Source organism: Camelus dromedarius, chromosome 32, assembly GCF_036321535.1.
Source record: "Camelus dromedarius isolate mCamDro1 chromosome 32, mCamDro1.pat, whole genome shotgun sequence".
In the NCBI taxonomy this organism is placed as follows: Eukaryota; Metazoa; Chordata; class Mammalia; order Artiodactyla; family Camelidae; genus Camelus; species Camelus dromedarius.
This window is the reverse complement of record NC_087467.1, coordinates 19,834,264-19,848,696: the sequence shown is the minus strand read 5'-3', so window position 1 is coordinate 19,848,696 and position 14,433 is coordinate 19,834,264. Positions and strand designations below refer to the sequence as shown.

Here is a 14,433-nt window from a genome sequence, read left to right as displayed (position 1 = left end):
TGTCTTGGGACATCCTCTTCCATCCCCCTTGTGTGTACTTACCAGATAAGGAGAGGCAGCAACCAGAGGACTCCGGGAGCCTGCGAGGGCCGCTGCCCCGGGCTGGCATGAGCCTTGCAGCGCCTTGCGGGGGCGCGCTCCCGAGTGCGAGTTGTTGCTCCTTGGTTTGCTTTTGCTTTTTCCCACATGTCCCTCCCGTCATATCCGTGTCGCAGCTTTACTTTAAGTGCAGCAAAGCTCTGTCGGCCTTTGTGATTATACAGTAGAGCAGTTTTTGAACTATTTTCAATGTGCTTTCTTTTTTCAGCCTTTGTTCTCTTGTGTCACAGTTTCTGAAAACAGAGGAATCAATTCCCATTTCAGTGTATGAAAATGCTGGCCTTTAATTCTAATCAGATAGAACCCAGACATGCACAGAACACAAGAGAATAATTTTTATTCCTCCAAAGACTCCTGTCCACCTCTTTTGTTTTGTTATCAATATATCCAGTTCCGTAAAGTATTTTCTCTTAATTTTATCTTCCCTGAAATTGCTTATTTGGGAAACACTGACTGAAAGATGCAGTATGCAAACAAAATTGAATTAAATAAGAGAGACAGATGACTTGGGCTCGGTTGGTCTGCTGTGCTGGGGAGTTAACCAGGCACAGTTCATTAACACTAATGGAAAAATTCATCCTTTACCATGTGCTTCTCCAGACATCGTAGGGCAGTTTCTCCCCCTAATTCGCTACATAACCTGATTACTTCTAAATGCAGTGAGATCTGAAAAGGAGCTGTTTTATCAATCATACGTCTTAAAGATTACTTCTCGTTAACTTAAATATGAATTCCTTTGAGAAGAGACTTCTCCAAAAACCCTTTTTTTTCCTATAAATATCACTGTGGCATCCCAGCCACTATGTTCTTTAACTTTCTAAAGAACGAGTACATACCCGCCATATTTTCAATATAACTGACATTCTTACTGTATTTTAAATACTACTGAAGATTCGGAAAAAAATTGTTTTTCTTAATTTGACTCAGAAATCTGTGTGAGAGATTTCAAAATAGGGCACCCTTTGCATACTTGGAGATGGGTTACTCAGTATCCACGTGGAACAAAGCTGAAACGGAGGGCGTGGGCAGGGCAGGGCTCCCGTGCAGCCGGGGAGCCATGCACACGGCCACCTCTGCACCACGAGCACCTCCACCGAGAGGCTTCTGAAGCCGCGATCGAGCAGACCACGCCGTCTGTGTGTGGAAACTGACTCACCGGCGGGCTGACACGAGCTACAGAGGCGACACTGAACTGCAGCGTCTACTCGCTCTCTCACTGGAAGATTCAGTTTTGAAGAGACGGGCCTCGGACACAAGCAGGACTAAAGTTTCCCCTCTGGAAACAGAGACCCCCTGCCTGCAGAGGACTTAGTGAATGCTGAGCAGTTATTCGTCACCACCTTAATTTCAAATCATCTCTTTGGACTGAAGCAAAAATTCAGGGTAAGACCTGTTCTAGCCCTGCAGCCCGAAGCCTAACAGGGTCACCCCTCGGCTGACACGGAGTATGCCAGCCCGCCGAGGACACCCTGGCTCGGATAAAGATCCCATTAGCGATGGCGCCCATGGGGTACCAGGAACCCACGCTGGCCTTCTGCTTGTCCTCTCTTTTCATCAGTGGAAAAAAAATTTTAGAAAGAGACCACAGGAAAGTGTGAAAAAGTGACGAAAATCACTCTCATTTTTAAAGCAAATGAAAAGAGCAGCAGAGCTGTGTCTGCTAGGGACAGTCTGTGTGTTGAGATGCTCGCTTGCCCAAGCGTTTTCTGGGGTGCACGGCAGCTTCCGGGGGCAGGGAGTCAGTGAGTGTGTGGGCCGCACTTGGATCTATTTGCCCATGTGCACTTGTCAGCCAGGGAATCCACAGTGTTCAGCAGACTCTCAAAAGGATTTCGACCCCAAACAGGCTCTGGAATAATGTTTATGCATCGTTCAGAAAGGACCTGCAGAGAGGAGAGTGTGCCTTAGAGAGCGAGGTTGGCAGGAGGCGGTCGCCCTGGACAGTGAAACGCCACCCCCGCGACAGTGACTGTCACATGGACTGACTCCCTCTCCTGTGCTTGGACACACCTGCACCGCCTGCGCATGTGGTATGCAAATAAAACCAGAAGGAAATAGAGAAAAATGTTGATGGTTTGCAGTAGGAAACCATCTCCTGACGTTCTGTACTAGAACATTGATGATTTGTAAATTATGTACAATCATTTTTCTAAAAATGTAAACTTCAGTATATAGTTTCCAAGCTAAAAAGAGGCCAAGTAAAACCTTCAGGACCTAAGAAGTAGAATTCCTAGTCATTTTCATGGTCTAAATTGATGGGTAACCCTTGCAGACATGTGAGTAGAGAACATGGAGCAGAAATTGAAGTCTGTGAAGTATCAGAACACTTCCAGGATTTCAGTGTCAAACTGGCGCAATCTAATGAGTCAACAGAGATTGAGACAATTGTTAAAAATCCAACAAAGCGAACGTTTAGAGTACCTGCAGTTTCAAAGAAACTGTTCCAAAGAGCAGCTACCTCGCGGGGAAAGTCAGGGGTTAATTTCACCTCTCCATCTTTCCTGTCAAGTGTTGCTTTAAAAAGTGGCCCGCCACTGGTCTAAAAAGGAACTGAGCATGGGTCAGAGAGGCCGGTGTTTTCATGTTTTAGACTAGAAACCGTAACTTACCCCACAAGTTTCCTTCCTCCAGGACATCTCTGCCTTCAGCTCTCCCCAGGCATCTGCGCAGACTCACTCCTTTGAAAGCGTCAGCATCCCAGAACCAGGAGGAGAGCAGGGGTGAGGGGGCACTCCCCAGAAAGCCCTGGGGGGAGAGGGGGAAGCCGTCAGCACCGCCCACTCCCGCGTCTGGAACAGTCCATCTGCCCTGAGGCTGAGTGCTTCAGTTAGTTCTCAGGACGAATCCCCAGTCCGTGACTCTAGCTGTGAGACCTGGTTCTCCAGAATCACACTGAGAGCTGTTTATGGGCCTGAACCGTCTGTGTTATTGCAAATTGGACCTGGTTTCAGCTTTCTTAGGTTGCAAAACTAACACACCTGGAGAGCTTAAAATGCCACCTTATCTTGACAGATTTGCCAACAAAAACATCCAACTGGAACCTTTCTTTTGAAACTATTTTTGTACGAGCAGGTTTTTAAAAGATGGCAATTAACAAAATTAAAGACGAAAGAGAACTTTTTCTGCCCTTTCGAATACTGCCTACTCTCAGGCCCCACCCAGGCCCCACCTCCTGCCTGGGGTCTCTCCTGGCCACACCAGCCATGTCTTTCTTGTGTGAAGGCTGCTTTTTCACGCTAAATCACAGGGACTCACACCATCAAGAGGCTGATACGAAATCTGTCCCCCAGCCTGCTGCAGCCGGAGGCCAGGGACCACTCGGGGTGCTCCTGTGGTACCTGGCTTAGCAAGGGCCTATGCGGGAGGGCCGGGGCTTCCAGCTCAAAACAGGAGAGAACCAAGGTCCAGGCGTGTGCGTGAGTGAAGTTGAGGTGGGAGTCATGAGATGATTTGTGACTCGGTGGTTAATCCAGTGACTCAGCCGTGTGTCACCTGGGCTGAGTTAACAGGTGAAGCAAGCAGCAGGCAAGGCTCCGGAGACGTCCAGGACCACAGATGCACAAAGTGAGCCGCAGCCTGTCTGTGCACGGGGGACGCATCCATCCCAGGCTGTAGCCCCAGGTGCCTGGGGGAGGCACCCCGAAGTCATCTTCCTGCCCGACCTCTCTCTCATCTGCGCGGTTGTCTGACTGCTCACCTGCAGGAGGAGTCTGGAACAACCTGTCAGCGCCGCAGTTTAAAAAGTTAGAGACAGAGCACATTACCTCACCCCCAGCTTTATCCCCACACTCCCCCGTTTATGTTTCAGTGTTTGACTCCCAGTTTTAGCAAGTCCCCAAGCCCCACTGGCACTGTTTCTATAGTCTGTGTCAGAATCCACTTTCCATCTGATCCTGCTGTCCACACTCAGGCCCCGCCAGCCCTCAGGCTGCCCTCCTGGCCACAGCTGCCAGGAGGACCTGCCAGACCTTTGGCCTCTCTTTCCCAATTCAGGAACATACTGCATCTCTGAGCAGTTGAAACTCTTCAGCAGACATTCGGGGGCCCCCGTGCTGAGAGGGGGCCCTGCTCTCGGCTCGTTTCATCCCCTTGTGATCTTGCATCTCTGGTCTCCACGCGTGGGACTGATGGCGGCCAGTGCTACTTCAGGAACCTGTCCCTGTGCCCTCTCGGTCCTAAATTAGGAAACAACAGAAGCAAAAGCAAAAACAACGTTATGAAAACATTCCCTCCCCAGATTTTGCTTATTTAATGAAATCATATAACGCACTATGCACTAGCATGCCTGGATACGTATTAAATGTTTGCTAAGTGTGTGCTTCGACGGTTATGGTTACATCATGATTAAACACATATTATACGTAATAACCATAAACCACAATATGGTATGTGCTGCTTTTTGCCTTTTAGATTTTTAACCCATTTGTCTTTTGACCCTCGGGTCAAAGACCCTAGAGGTAGGCTTTTTGCTGTGCTCTGGGCCCCCTGGTGCCTGTGCGGTGCTGTGTGTTCAGCGTCGGTCTGTAAGCATGTGTGGATGGGATGGAGTGGCGGGAGCCATGTCTTCTGCTCGCGGCCTCAGCTCGGACAGGATGCTGCTCGGAGGCCAGCCTGACTGCGGCAGGTAGGCTGCTGTGTTTGGCTGTGTGGATGCCGTGTGAGTGAGTGTGTGAGTGGGTAGGCATATTTAAATTCTCATTTAAAGACATGCCAGGATGGTGTTTAAAATCTTTTTCTGGCAGAAAGTCAAGCCTATCTCTCTTCTATTTTCTTCTCCTTTCTCATGGCTTGTCCCAATAAAAACCATCCAGATGGCCGGTTCTTCACATTACGTTTTATTCCACGCGGAGAATGTGTCTTTGTTTCTAAAGAATTCCCTTTTTTTTTTTTAAACCACATGTTCTATTCTTGCAGCAACTCAGTAAATTTTGGAATGAAATTAAAAAAACCTCAGACAACTGAAATTCTCTCAAAGTAGTCTAATTTCTCTACTTTTTATGTCTGTATAATCAACAATGCCAAAGATGTTATATAAATACGTTAATACCGCCAGCGTCCATTTGGCAGAGCGCCTACTAGGTGCAAAGTGATGACGTCAGGGATTCTGTCATTTTAATTTATATTTAATGTATTCAGAGAGAAGGCAGGCTGGCATCGTGGGTAAGATCCGAGATCCTGGCATAGGGCTCCCGGGGTTTCAGTCCCACCTGTCTAAGCTCTGTGGCCTTGCGTGACTGACTTCACCTCTCTGTGCCTCAGTTTCTTCGTCTTTAAAAGGCAGACAATAGTAGTACTATTTTGAGGGATATTGTGAGAACTGGAAGAGATAACAGATGAAGAGAGTTTAAATCAATGTGTGACTGTGTGAGTGTGTGTGTGTGTGTGGATCTGAGTGTGTAAGTGTGTGTCTGTGGGGGTGTGTGAGTAGTGAGTCTGAGAGTGTGTATGAGTGTGTCAGTGTGAGTGCATGTGTGTGGGTGTGTGTGAGTGTGTGATTCCTCACTGTCACAGCAGCTCATAGGAGTTGGATCTGATTCTATCATTTCACTGGGGAGGAACTGAGGTCCGGCTGGAACCACCTCCCCAGGGTCATGTGCACGGGACTCTGTCACACCTCTGCTGCCCCTGAGAGCATTGGCCTCGTCCCGGGCAGCACAGAGGCTGGGGCCTCTTTGGAGGCAGGAACGCGGGCACAGAAGTCTAACAGAGACGAGCGATCAGCTGGTGGAAGGGCCCAGATCACTGGTCTCGGCAGACCTTTGGCCTGAGTCGGCTGCCAGCATCCGACCACGCCCCGGATTCAGGATTCAGCCTTGACTGTGGTCTCTCCTCTCTCACCCACCAGGGTCTCATGTTCAAACACAAACTTCCCAGGAGGTCTCAGGAGGATTAAGCAGAAATCCAGATACAGCATTTCTGGACACATGAATGTTAAGAAATAAAATCAGAATGTTCTCTGATCCTGGTAAATGTGTCAGTTATCCATCGTATTCTGTGCTACAGGTGGTCAGATCAGGGCATGGATGTCAGGGGGTACAGACTGGGTCTGGTGTTTAGATGACTGTTCGTTGCTCAATTGGATGCATATCTTTATGTTATTCTTAGATTGTTAAGTTTTTTAAATTGTGAAAACCACATATGCTGATGACTTTACCTGTAATATCTGCTGACCAGTGTCTGGGTTCTGGAACCTGAGATTTTCTCAGAGGGCCAGAATCTTCTCTGGGCATATTCAGTGAGAGGAGATTGTGTCTGTTCAGCCTTTCAATATTGGATACACGTCTGTTCCAATGACAGTGCAGCCCTGATTTATCTCCCTAAACTGATACCTGTGCTCTCATTTTTATACAAACCAGTGCTTTTGGCTGCCCGTATTCGGACATGAACTTGAGAAAGGAGGCAACGCTTCACGATCGTCTGAGAGAACAAACAAAGGCAGACTTGGAATCAGACCTTGCATGTTTAAAATTGAAAAACCTCTGTAGTTTGAACTTCAGCATAAAACATGAAAATGTCAGCAGTCAGTGCAGGTAAGTCCAGGAACTTTTTGAAGATGTGAACCAGAAAGTAAAACACGTAGACTAGAAAAGAACAGATTTGTTAGTTGTAATAGTTCCTTATGTTTCTTCAAAATATGTTTTCTGGTTACTGTGTTTGCTGGCTCATAGAATTCATCTAACCCTTGATGTTCCTTTAAAAATTTTTTTTCTTACTTTATTCTCAGAAATGTGTATTTATCTCTAAGTGCAGATATATGTAAACAACAGAGGGAAAATCTCATCTGTAAAACCCTGTAAGTCTCCCTTTATCTTGGGAGCCGTCTCACAGGTGGCATTGCTCAGGGCATGAGGCCGAGTGTCCGCGGCCTCTCAGGGTCCCCTCCCCAACTTGGCACTCGTCTTTGTCACCTGTAACCCAGAAGTCCCTCAGATACAACCTCCTTGCTCCGAATAGTTTCCACTTGGATTTGTTGCTAACACATCATCCTTTTGTTCCTAAATGTAAACTCAGGTAGGACTTGAAGTATCAGTTTTCAGTTTTTACTTTCATATAATCATTTCCTAAGAAGCTGCAGGTGCAACCTTATTTGATATTTTTTTAACCTAAATAAGTAAATAAATAACATTTTTAATAAAAGCTTCATTCTCCATGCTGGAAATTATAAACACAGGATGGTCTAACGCTAAGTAAATAATCAGGGACCAGACAGAGGTGGAAAGCGCTCGCGTTCAAGCCTCGAAGGACACTGGCTCTGTCTGGACGAGCTTTGGAGGAGCTGCCTCGCGAGGGGTGCTGGTTCCCCGACCCCCCAGCCCCACTCTGCTCGCTCATTACACGGGAGCGGGCTTTGCAGGAACCAGTTTCTGCCCTTTTACACCTTCAGTCTCCTCAGGGATGTTCCTTCACCACAAGACCTGTTCATTGGGAGGGCTTGGCTCGCAGAACACACTCTTCACCTGGATTTTACATCCCAGACAGTGGATTTTGTTCTTTTTATAGAGCATTTGGGTGACGTTTCATTTCTGTTAAGTGGCTGGTTCTGAGTGTGGTGGCTGTGCTCGGGACGGTGCCCGCCCTCGCCAGGGCGCGTCCCCTTCCCGCGGGTACCGCGCCCTGCTTCTCTGCTGTGTCCGCATCCGCGTTCTTATCCTCTGTGCTACACCCACTCCTCTGGCTGAAGCTGTGCGGGTCTAGCGTTCCTTCCTGCTTTTCACGCCCACGCCACTGACAACTTCAAGTTGTTGAGAGCTTGAACATCCTTCCCATTTCCTGGCTGAGGGAGAAGTGTTTTCTTTATCTTTTTTTCAAACTGTTTTCCAGGGAACAGTGTTTATTTATTCCAGAGACCAGTACAGCCATCTGCCCTTACTCTTTTCGTTCTGTTCTGTTATCTTTTTCTTTTTTCCAAATAAAAACTCAGCCTCTCTTGTAAACATTTTAGACATTCACCCTCAGTGTCAGAAGTCAGAGAGGCTAAACAGATCTTTGAGCTGCTTTAGAAACCAGTTACACCGTTGTGCTCGCTCAGAGGTTGGCCAGGTTTTCAGCATGGACAGCTTCCCCCTCCTTCACTCCTCTTAGGGATTTACTCCTTTAAAAACATTATTGTGTGTGTCACCGTTTTGAAGGAGTTTTGCACTGAAATCTGTCAGATAAGCATAATTACTACGAATAGAAAAAGTGGAGAACGTGAGTTGATAACCAAGCAGAAGAACCATGCGTGATCCTGTTCCGTCACAGCCTATTTTGTGTGCGCACAGAACTGTGCTAAGTGGCTGGACGGGGGTGGGGGAGTCACAAGGTGCACATCTTGGATTCTTCAGCCTGCTTTTTCTTTCACATCCTAAGACCAAAGCTATTCCTGCGCTCCAATCCCCGTCCTCTTTTTTTTTTTAACCGCTTATTATACTGATGTTTGGATAAATAGTATCGACAGCAGAGCACACTTGGATTGGATCCTGCCACCAACTGCACCACATCCTGTTCACGGCCCAGAATTCCAGCGTGAGGCCTGAAGCGAGAGGAAATCCACAGGGAAGAATGCTCGGTGGCTGATGACAGCAGATGAGCTGTATCTCAGCTCTTCTCGCAGTTTCCTTGTGGCAATCTCCCAAGGCCGCCTCTCCTCTTACCCACATCTTTACTCTTCAAATCACAAGACGCCACAAAGGGGTGGAGGAGAATATTCAACTTCCGTCTCTCCCATTCTACACGTTAAGGGAAAATGTTGTTGACTTGGCACATGTCCAAGGATAGGCACGGGGGCTAAATTAGTGAAAATGAGAGTTACCATTTCCACTGGCCCCCAAAACGTTCACCGTCGCTGAGCTCTGGACAGGCCTCTGGAATTTCTTCCACGAGCATCACTGTCAGCTTAGCACCTCCGACTTCTTGCAGTTCGCCTGCAAGATGCAAAATTAACCCTTGACCTTCTTTCGAAATCATTTAGATGCTGCCCAGCAATTTAGGAAATGTTCTTTTCCTTAACCGCAGCACCCTTCTGTTTTTATGTGTAAAAAGCATGTTTGTTCTCATGTTAATCTTTGGAGAGGAAATTATTACTAGTAAATTTTGAGTCTCCATGATTTATTTGTGGAAATAGTCTATTTATGTTCACATTTTCACTAAGACAAAGAGGGTCAAGTCATGAGTTTGAGTGATTACACACTGCTAGATGTTTACAGGATTCACCTCCATTGTAGTAAGGTTGTGTGTTAATACAGCTTTAAAGAGTCAGAGTCACAATTGGTGGCCGTTACCGAAGAACTATACGCTGTAAATATGTTCCTTTTTGGTGCTAATCAGCATGAGTAGTATTATATTCATTGTGCATTGAGTGGAGGCAAATGACATTACACTTAAGTGTCTTTCATTCGGGTATGTACTCTAGGGCAGAAAATTCCTTTAATTTGTTTAACAGTTTAAAGTTCGCACATATGTTACCATCAGAGCTTCCCATAACCTTGCTATTTAGGCAACGTAGACATTATTGTGATTATAGTATTGCCCCTTATAGGTGAGGAAGCAGAGGTCCTCACTGGTACGTGTTCCAGGTCTTCCAGTTAAATCCAGCACATTCCTGGTTCAGTAAACGGACAGAGTAACACCAGATTTATCATCAGCGATACGGACGCATCGCACTTTGTGCTGCAAAGCGCTGTCCTGAGCAATTTATCTACATCGTCTTGTTCATTTCATTTCATCCCTGTAACAACTCTCTGTAGGGAAAGCATTCTTACTCTGGTTTTATAACGTAGGCACCGGAAGGTTCAGAGAGGTTAGCAAAGTGTCCAAGGTCACGTACGTACTTAGTAGAAAAGGTGGGATTTGATTCCAGAGCAGCCTGACTCTACGTGCTGCACATGTTTCGATGACAACAGGCTGGTGACAGGATGACGGCTGAAGGCCCTGAGGGCATCTGGCTGGGCTTCTGGATGGGCTTCCTGCTTCTGTTTAGGACTCTCGGGGTCATCTTACGATGTGTTTATTTCTCACTTAGTGGAAATAGAATTCCTGAAAAGGAAGGGTCTTAACCGTGATTTCCCCAAAATATTTTATCTTATTTATATAGAATCTCCCACCCTGAGCACTTTTTTTGTCATATGTACTAAAGGCTTCTGTCTGCAACAAAGGAATAAAATTATACTCATTAAACAGTTTCATCATAAAGAAAATTACTTGAAATGCAGCTGCCCCCACCCCCGCCCTATAGTATCTGCTCGCCTCCCCAGGCCTGGGCACCTCCCATCCACCTGAGTATTCCTTAATGACTCCTCTGCCTCCCCCTCCGCCAAGCAGTGCTTAACACATTCCAGTTCACACAGCCAGCAGAGCCACCATTAGGTAAAACAGCCGTCATACTCAGTCACCGCTATTAAGAAAATCTAAGAAAATGCCTAATAAAGCCCACTAATGCCTGCCATCTTATAAATTTTATGCACTTCCCAGAGGCCTATATTGACAGTAAAAACGGCCAGGAAGAAATTACAGTAATCAGAGAGAAAGGCATGCAGTGGGGTGGTTCCTTAATGAGCCTCATAAAAAGTCACTCTGCATGGAGCCAACTCGAGCATTTTCACGGCTCAGATCACCCGCAGCATAAATACCTTCGATGAGGTCCATTCTCAGAATTAAAACAGTGTTAGCTGGTTGTTTTATGTACTAACCTTCCAAGTCATTAAATGGGTTTTCTTTAGCCCGCCAGCCTTTCCTCGTGCTCCTTCCCGGTAAATCCTCTGCTTTGAGAGGTGAAGTCTGCTCAGTTTCCCCTCGCCCCTGGCACTGTCCCCAGCATTGATGTCACTGTTAGTCCCACCCCCAGCGCCTTTGTCCCCATCCCTCCCACCTCGTTTTCTCCTGCCTCTGCTCCCTTCTCCAAGCTCGTCTCTGTCTGGAAACTTCCTCCAGCGGTTCAACCGTAAGAGCCTCTTGACCTTTGAGATTGTGTTTCCAACCTCTCGTTCAATGCCTGGTACTTAGTAGGTACTCAACAAATTAGATCGCTTTTGAGCTACAACCGTGTGCCAGGGCTGTGCTCCGCCCTGGGACGGGATCGGATGAGAGCGGCCCCTCCTTGTTCTGGAGCTCCTTGTGCCTTTGGTCCCTACCACACCCAGCATCTCCCTGTGCCTTGTTCTCTCAGAAAGGCTGGAGGCCGCTGAAGGATGAGGACCAGCTTCCACTATGCTTTTATTTTTTCCTCATTACCGTTCACATCATAGGTTCTCAGTAAATCTCAGTTGATTGACTCAGATATATACATTCATTTTCCTCCTAGACTCTCGATGCCTTCACCTGTAAAGTGAATATAATACTCGAGGCTTAGATTTTGAATACAGGCGCGTGGATGTGGTTACTTACAGATGTGTGACTGGGCCTGGAAGACAGTGAAAACCACTGAATGATAACTCCATCTCTTTCTTCCATTTTTATACAAATTGTTGATTTTAAAGTCTTGCAGTTGGACCAGTTCCAGTGGTATGTATACCCCACATCTTTGCACCAAACGTAGAAATTCAGACCTTTGTTTATTTAGTCTGAACTAAGGTAAACCCCTTAATCAAGTGAGGAGTGATCAAAACACCAGGACCCTCCCAGGCTTCTGGTTCTGGAGAGGATTGTGGTTGGACAGGACACCCACCAGCCACTCGGACAGGCTCTGCCCACTGCACACTCCCAGCTGGGCTCCAAGGAACCGCGAGCCCAGTATGACAGTCCTGAAGCTTTACAATGGGAAAGAACTCAGATTGTCCCATCCAACTTCCGCAACAGAGGCATAAGAATGACAGAGCCAGGAATTTAGTTCCGTACTGACACTGTCATCAGTGGCAGCTCCAAGCCCTCTGACCCCCAGGTCTACTCAGCATCCCATACCTCCTCCTGCCCTGGAGTTAGGGTTAGGGCAGAACAGAGTTGGTTTGTGGCCTGTGAATACCTGAATGCCTGCTGAATTCAGGATCCTGACCAGAGCCATTCACTGACTCAACACTTATCTATTGACCCAATCCTTAGAAAGGCACTGTTCCCAACTCCAGTCACACAGCAGTGAACAAAACAGTCCAAAATCCTTGTCCGTATTAAGCTTTCACTTAGTGGTGAGAAGCCCACCCAGGCTGGTGAGTGGCCGGAGGAGGTCGTGCATGCAGGTGGGGCAGCTCTGGTCCCTGAGACTGGGCGGCCGGCGGGGTCCCAACATGTGTTCATCCAGCAAGTATGTACAGGGCATCCGCTGCGGCCGAGTGGGGCGTGGAGGGCTGCAGATGAGGAGGTGAGCAAAGCTGCCCAATCCTGCGGGGAGTGTGTTTTCAGGGAGAGGAGATGGAGGAGGAAAAACAGAAGGAAACCATCATGGGAGAGGAGTCACAGATGTGAGACGTGACAAGGAGTGAAAAGGGGACACTGCTAGTTTCTGCAGGTACCTGCCTTAAACTCCCAGAGTTCTACCCAGATCCAGGCCATTAAGGAAAAAACCAAAGGGGTCTGTTGAATATTTTGCGAACGGAATCTCATCAAGACCAGCCTGGGAGCACAGACAGGCACCATGACGAGGGGAAGGAGCTCGGCTGCACCGGGCTCCTCTGACACCTTCACTGAAGTCTCGTGTCTTCTAAGCGGAGGAACCGCTTGGCTCAAATGTTATAAAATAACCAATGTCTGCCTTTAAAAGAGCTTTAAAAATACTTTTCTGCACTCACTCTCATAAGGCATTTTGTAATTTATTGTGATCTCTGAATTTCTGGAACCCTGCCTTGGCTCGGGCTCTTAGTAATTAAACGCTGAGAACAGTGTGTGCTGAACGCCCGTGGTCTCTTCCATCAAGGAAATACTGGTGCTTCCGCACCCCAGAAAAACAAACGCTGTTGCCTGAGCACCGGCGGGCATTTTTTCTCATCCGCATGCTTCATCTGGCTTGAAAATAATTATTTCCCATTCGTTGTAAATAGTAAAGTTGGGACATTGAACATGATTTTTTTTCCTCATAACTAAAGCGATGCTTGAGTATTACAGGAAAATTAGAAAATGTAGGTTAGTAAGGAGAAAGGAAACAGTAAACCCATTGAGATTCCCCAGACTTTCTCCTATCAAACAGCATGACTTAGAGGCTTATAAAAATATAAAATACCCACTGCAATAATTTAGGTAATATAGATGTTTTTAAGAATAACAATTTCTGACTCCTGAGTCCTCAGCTCCGCTGCGGTGTCCCGAGGTTATGGGTGTGACTAGATTGTCATGTTTCTCTCTGTGCTTTGTTGGTGTTTACGGATACCTACAGGTGTGCAGAGACACATTCACTCTTTTTTAAAAAAATACAGTAATTTTTTTGTTACTGTTTCCTTGAGGGTTAGTTTGTGTCACTCCAGACAGATGTCGCCATGGCCACGTGGGGTACTGAGGACGGATGCTCCTTCCTGAAAGATTAACACGGGAGCAAACTGCTAAAGCCCCCGGGTGTTAAATACTGAGGCTTTAATAACATACACACGTTTTTATCCCAAGTTTATAATTGAGGTCTGAACAAGGCGCTTGTAAATAAATCAGCATTTATGACCAGAAGAAGAATAATCTGGTCTTGGACTTTCATTTTTATATGGAGAAGTTACAAAGACCAAGCAGCTAAGTCTGCCCACAAGGAAAAACAAATTGACCTGATTCCTTACAGACAGCCGTGCGGCAGTGTTATCTGTTGGCCCCAAGGAAGTCTGACAATAAAAAGATACCAGCTTTAAAAATACGTTTGATTTATTTGACAACCTGTCATGAATAATTTGCCCAATCATCCCAAGTGGATTCCGTGCATTACTTTTCATAACTGTGTCGTATTCCATGGTGTCGATGAACCTTAACGTATCTCATTCTCCTGTTGACAGGCATTCGGGTTGATTCCAGTATTTTTCCTCTTATAAATAAGGCTGCAGTAAACATTTTCATATGTGCCTGTATCATTCATTGATGCTGTATAATGCAGTATGTTTCAAAGTTTACTTTTGATATATAAATTAAATTGTTATGTGAATCCTTCTTTGGCTCAATAGAGTCTTGTGGGTGTTTGACCCATTTGCTTTGCTCTGAATAAATCACGTCCCTGCATCCCTGCACACAAGGATGCATAGGGACATACAGATGCAGAGAGCTTCTGGGTCTGCGTGACCTGCCCACAGCCTGCTCAGCACCCCCACCCTCCGTGCATTTGTGCCTTTGCGAGTCCCTGTCTCTGCTTTCCTCAGTCAGAACTTGCTTTGAGGCCTTGTTCAAGCTCATCTCCCTCTGAAAGATTTCTCTAACCTCTCCGACCTTCAGAGCAGAAACTCCCTCCTTTGTGACCCCATCGTG

At 46.6% G+C, this 14,433-nt stretch overlaps 1 protein-coding gene across 1 annotated transcript in view; it reads left to right on the top strand.

The window, feature by feature from the left end:
• The window catches only part of L3MBTL4 (L3MBTL histone methyl-lysine binding protein 4), a 192,708-nt gene that overhangs the window by 114,143 nt on the left and 64,132 nt on the right, over nt 1-14,433 (top strand). Inside the window, 1 exon segment of the mRNA XM_064481596.1 lies at nt 6,456-6,629. Within this exon segment, the coding sequence (XP_064337666.1) occupies nt 6,456-6,629 (174 nt within the window).